Below are 5,608 nucleotides of genomic sequence, written 5' to 3'. Positions count from 1 at the left end.
TTAAAAACCTTTTAAAACAATTTGAAATAAAATTTAAATCAAAAAAAATGAAAATTGTACGAAAAAAAAAAAAAAAAAAAAAAAAAAAAAAGATATGACCTACATAAGAAAAACAACAACAAAAAAACCCAGACATATACACCTGGACAAAAGGGCTCTCAGCATATGTTTTTCAAAGTCTGTATTTACCAGGTCTCGGATGTGCATGACCATGATGAACAGAGTGCTGTTTCTGTACGAGATGGAAAGCTTCACTTCTCCTTCCACCCGACCAGTGGTTGGACTCAGCAGAGGCTCTGAGACGGTAAAACACCACACGTCAAACTCAGAAATATTACTGCTGCTGTTACACAGACAACTCAACTTTGGGATTTTCACACACCAGATGCAGCAGGAAAAAAAAAAAAAAAAAAAAAAAAAACGCTTGGAAGATTATTGATTTTCAAAATAGACAGACTAATGATGAAGAACAAAACGTCGTATGGAAAGTGAAACTGGGCGAAAGCGTCTGTGGAATTCCAGACATGTGAGGAAGGTGTGGCAGGTTTTTACCAGGTGGATTGGGTGTGGTGTCTAAGCCCTCTGTTTTCTCATCCCGAGCAAATGGATGGAAGAAAGTGTAGATCAGGTCACACTACATATGAACAAAAAACGAAATGGGTCATTCAGAAAGTTTAAATCTTGATAATGAGGGGGACTGAAAGTGAGGCTGTGCATGTCAGCACCTGGGCCACTTCTGTGGAGCTCCTCATCAGGTTGTGGACGTAACTGTTGAGCTCCATCTTCCTCTTGGCTGCCACCTCCTTAATGTGGGTGCGACCAAGAACCATCTTGTTTGGAAAACTACAGAATTAAAGAAAAAAAAATCATCAAATTCTGATGGTTAATTCTGCTAGATTTAATTAATAATCTTATAAACGGAAAGAAGGCCTCTTTAAGGTATACACTAATATAGAGTTACATACAACTGAGGGGTTACAGCAAAACAAGTTTCAGCAAGTAAAATTTAAGACTTTTAAAGACATTTTTAATGCCACCTTGAATGAAATTTAAGCCTAAAATGGAAGATTTGGCTGTTTTACAATCAAGCACAGCAACAACGTTTTTAGTGTTTGTTTGTGGCTCTTGGGAGCAGCTTTGTGCTTTTCTCGCTGCTTTTCTGCCTTGTAGCGCCTAGCTTAAAAGTTTTTTGAACAGAACTAACCTAGCCTTCTATGGGTTAAAAAAGATCCGATACTATTGGATACTCCCAACATCATTAATTGAAATTCATCAAGTCAACGATGAATCAAAATTCTTATAACAGTTTAGAAAAGTTTAGAAAAAAAAAGTGTTGAGCCAGGACTATGGATAACAGCTACTGAAACATTGGTTAAATGGCGTTTATGGACTCAGATGAAGATTTTGGTCTATTTCAAGTGTGTGATGGTTGATATGAACTAATAATCTAATCCAATTGATCGTCTGACTTAAAACAAAGTCACAACATCACCGTTTTCTTTCTGGAAACTAAACTGAATGAACGTGCGGAGCCTCAAAGGGACCAGTGAAGGTGACATGTTACCCCGGCAGCTTCCAGAGCGGGAACACGATGGTCAGTTTGTTGTGGAGTTCCTGAAACTCGTCGAACGTGCGGAAGACAAACTGAGCCTCGTTCTGGCCTTCCCTCATGATCCTCACCACATAGGTCTGCCGAGACAGGACGGAAACACACAGTGGCTTTAAAACAGTCACCATACGACACGGAGCAAAGACGGCATGGAGCAGCGTCGCTTGGGGCTCACATAGTGCTTGTCCGGGTTGTATCTCTTCTGGAAGGAGAAGATGGTGGCGTGGACGATGCGCCCGTCCTGCTTCATGGTGTACGTCTTGGGCGAGAAGGACAGGATGGGCTCGTCGTTGGCAGGAAGGCCAGAGAATCGTAACTGGGCGAGGTTGTGGATGAAGAAGTTGAATTTGGTGGCTATGCTTCCCAGGCTGGACTCAATCAGTCTGTGGCGGGGAGGAGAGAAGGCGGAGGAAACCAAAGAAATTTAAGACTGAGGGGAAAACTGACAACAAGAGCTCTTAAAATAATTAAAATTAGCACTTCTGAAATACGTTTTCAGCCAAAAGATCTAGTTTTAGACCAATATGTGTTGAATGTTTTCTGTTGAAACGATGCTACTCAGTCTCTGGGGCTGTGTGTTATAAGCCTGGCGGGCCACCAGGTTTTACTTTCATTAATACTAATATATTAACACAAGTTAATGTACTGAGAATGACATAATAATGCGAGTTCATCCTCTCAAAAGACCAACCTAACACTGGAAGATATTCTAAATATCCAAAATAAAACTATCAAAAACAATAAATACAACAGAAATAAGAACCACACACAACCAAAATCAGAAAGAAAATGGATTATCTATGAAAATTGTAATTCAAGAAATATTAACTCATAGCTCATTTGAACTTATCAAGCAATGTTTTGATTAATGGTTGATTAACTTGTTGTGACAGGCTTATCAGTCTCTCTCTTAACTCTGTTGTGCCACCTGGTGGCGAGTGACATTATAGCAGACTGAAATAATTATTTTTGACCCAACACTTTCTACATAATACTACTTCAAAGTATGAACATTTTATGCTTTAAAGTAGTTATTTTATTTCAAGGTTCACTCTGCACCCGAGAGCAGGTTACCATGACTACCTCGTAAAGAAGATGGTGGCCTCGGCATCGGTGTTGTGAGGCTGCAGGGCGTCAAACACGTACTTCAGGTCCTGAGAGCCCGTCAGCACCGGCAGCCCCGATGACATCATCTGCAGGAAACAATTCACGTAAAGAGACGAAGACACCAAACGCGTGGCACGCAGGGTTACAAAACGTACAACACATTCCACTGATGGACATTTCCAGGACAGAAGTTAAACACTGATATATATATATAAATAAAAAATAAAAAACACAATGGCTGCTGGGTTGGATGTGTTACTCTGACTCCTGCAGGTGCAGAAGGAATTACAGCAGGCACTTTGAAAAGGAGGTCAAGAGAAGTAAGCAAAAAATAAATAAATAAATAAAAGAAATAAAAGGACAAAACTTTGCTGCTACTCCCCAACATCCAGAACTTTAGATGAGACATTTGGCAAAATCTTAAATATGTTTTGAATTTAAGCCACAGTATAGCCACAAGCAGCTAATTTTGTTCATCAATGCCCCTGTTAGAGGATGGAAGAGTTCACTAAATCCACAGTTTTTGGATTTACTCCTGAAATATATCATAGATGCCCCCTTTGCATTTGAGAAAAAAACATCTACTTTTGTGAAAAAAACTGAAAGAATGAAAGAGTTTGGCCACAGACAAGTCAGTGCTAACCTAAAGTTAGCCTAGCGTTTCTAGCGCTAACACCAAGAGGGATTTTTTTATTTATTTTTTAAACTATTTAACAATTCGTTACTGGGTATATTCTTGCGTTGTCAGAGTGAATATTTTTAAATAAGTTTAAGTGTTCAATTATGGTTCTTTCCCAACTTTATTAGCCTGAGCTAATATCTTTAGCTATGAGACGTCCCAGTATGTTAGCCATAGCTGCTTTTGCGGCGCCTCACCAAGGACAGCAGATGGAGGAAAAGTCCGGAGTTCTTGCGGATGAGGTTGTAGGCTTGGCAGCACAGGTCTACGAACAGCTGGAAGCGGCTGGTGGGACGCTCCCCTCCGTTGATGACGTACGCCATGTCAGAGGTCAAAACAAATGGGGCTCGGTCCCTGATGAGAGAAGGAAGGGAGGCATTAAAATAAGTGGAAGTAGCCGATACCTGGTGCATTTGATTAGATTTATTCATTTCTAACAGGTTTATAAAAATGTTGGATATGTACATCCTCCATGTTTGTGAATTTTCCACAATTTCAACTTGATTTGCTGCAGGGCGTTGAATATACTTTTTTTTTAAGTTGATGTCTGTGCCATACTTTGTACCTCTCTTTCGCTATATTTCTGAAAAATAAAAGAAAGTGTGGAAAGTTTTTTTTTTTGTCTAAACACTAAATCATAAATGCTGACGAGGATTTTTTCTTTAAACCATAAAAAGAGGACATAAGAAAAAAGACACGTGAAAGTGCTAAGTGTGTGGATGTTGCCGTTAAGAAGCAGGTCATGCCTGAAACATCTATTAATCATGCAACAGCAGCTTCTGCTACACTTCTATCTTGCTAACCTAAAAACCAGAAATGTAGCCGCTGTGAGTGCATAGCTGCATAATTATCAGAGGATGTTATGATACTTTGAAATAAAATAGTAACTATATTATTAGTTTTTAAATGTGTGTTGAATGATAAAAATGTTACCAAAAGGTGAACCAGATTTGTAAAAATTGTCATCTTTCCTTAAAAAAAAAAAAAAATTAGAAAACTAGTTTGAAACCGAACAAATTCATATTCTATGTGATAATTTGGGATTTCCATAAAAATTTTATGGATGTTCTTGGAAAAACACAGATGAGACATTTGGCTACCTTTGACCTCACCACCATATGGAGCAAAAACGCAAACAGTCTGAGTGAAATCAGCTGATTCATGACCTTTTATCCGCTCTGATAACACGGCAATAAACCCAAACCCACGACAGTCGTCAACATCCTGTTCCGCCCTTTACAGAAAAAACTAAATCCCTCAATCACAGATAACGAGCCAAAGCCCGTTTTATCTGACGGGCAACAGTAACAATCTACGGTGACTTATCTGATAATGACCTTTTAAAGCTGCCAAACATCTGGGCGTGGCCCAGGAACTTGCCAAAGTCTATGTGAAACATGTGACCGGTGGAACGCAGCATGATGTTGTCGTTGTGGCGATCACAGATGCCGAGGACGTAGGTCGCAACGCAGCAACCGGCGCAGGAGTAGATAAAGTTCTCAGATGCCTGCAAAGATGAAAACAAAAAACAAAAAAACAAAACCAAGTTGAATATCAAAAAGGAAAAAGTTTTAACCACGACTTTTTCACAAAAAAATGGCTAAATTACTTCATCCCAAAGAGAAAGTAAGAAAGTGGAACTAAACTATGGCTTTAAAGCTTAGTTTACCGAAATGATTAATCGGATCAATCGTGATTAATCAGCAACTAATTTAGCAATAGTCTAATTATTAACTGGGTATACAGACTCAAAAAGGCCAATTATTATTAAAAGAAAAACACAACACTAATTAGGTCAAAACTGCTCTAAAATATACACATTTTACATTTAGCATAAAAAAACAACCTTTTTTGTCTTTAAATATGTTCTTCCCACAACTCCTTTGTAAAAAATAAATCTCATACTAAGCACCTTTTGCTGCCCAATTATTAATCAGTTGGTCAAAAAAATTAATCAGATCAGCCCTACTGTGTATTAATGTTAAATTAAGCAGAAAGGACTGAGCTTTTCACATGCTGATGGTAGAAGTAGATTTTTTTTTAGCTGTAAAATGCTACAAATGATTTAATGTTTATTGCATGTTAAGGCAATATAATATTTATTTTCTTGTTTAAACAGGGAATTGAATTATTTATTTACATTTTTTGTATGTCTCTCTAAAACAGTGGTTCTTAACCTTTTTTGAGGTACTGAACCCACCAGTTTCATATGC

The 5,608-nt window shown here is 38.2% G+C and overlaps 1 protein-coding gene across 1 annotated transcript in view; it reads right to left on the bottom strand.

Annotated features, from left to right (window-relative positions):
- pik3c2a (phosphatidylinositol-4-phosphate 3-kinase, catalytic subunit type 2 alpha) overlaps positions 1-5,608 on the bottom strand; it is a 67,167-nt gene that overhangs the window by 5,733 nt on the left and 55,826 nt on the right. Inside the window, exons 24-31 of the mRNA XM_015059680.1 lie at positions 4,733-4,902; positions 3,593-3,749; positions 2,693-2,802; positions 1,785-1,992; positions 1,565-1,689; positions 726-843; positions 553-634; positions 190-296 (exon numbers count right to left, since the gene is read on the bottom strand). Coding sequence (XP_014915166.1) covers positions 190-296; positions 553-634; positions 726-843; positions 1,565-1,689; positions 1,785-1,992; positions 2,693-2,802; positions 3,593-3,749; positions 4,733-4,902 — 1,077 coding nt within the window. The remainder of the gene's footprint in view (positions 1-189; positions 297-552; positions 635-725; positions 844-1,564; positions 1,690-1,784; positions 1,993-2,692; positions 2,803-3,592; positions 3,750-4,732; positions 4,903-5,608) is intronic.

This window comes from Poecilia latipinna, unplaced genomic scaffold (assembly GCF_001443285.1).
Source record: "Poecilia latipinna isolate Pla-1442-1.1 unplaced genomic scaffold, P_latipinna-1.0 Scaffold1648, whole genome shotgun sequence".
Classification (NCBI taxonomy): Eukaryota; Metazoa; Chordata; class Actinopteri; order Cyprinodontiformes; family Poeciliidae; genus Poecilia; species Poecilia latipinna.
Note: the sequence above shows the minus strand (reverse complement) of the source record. Positions and strands in the feature narration are given on the sequence as shown.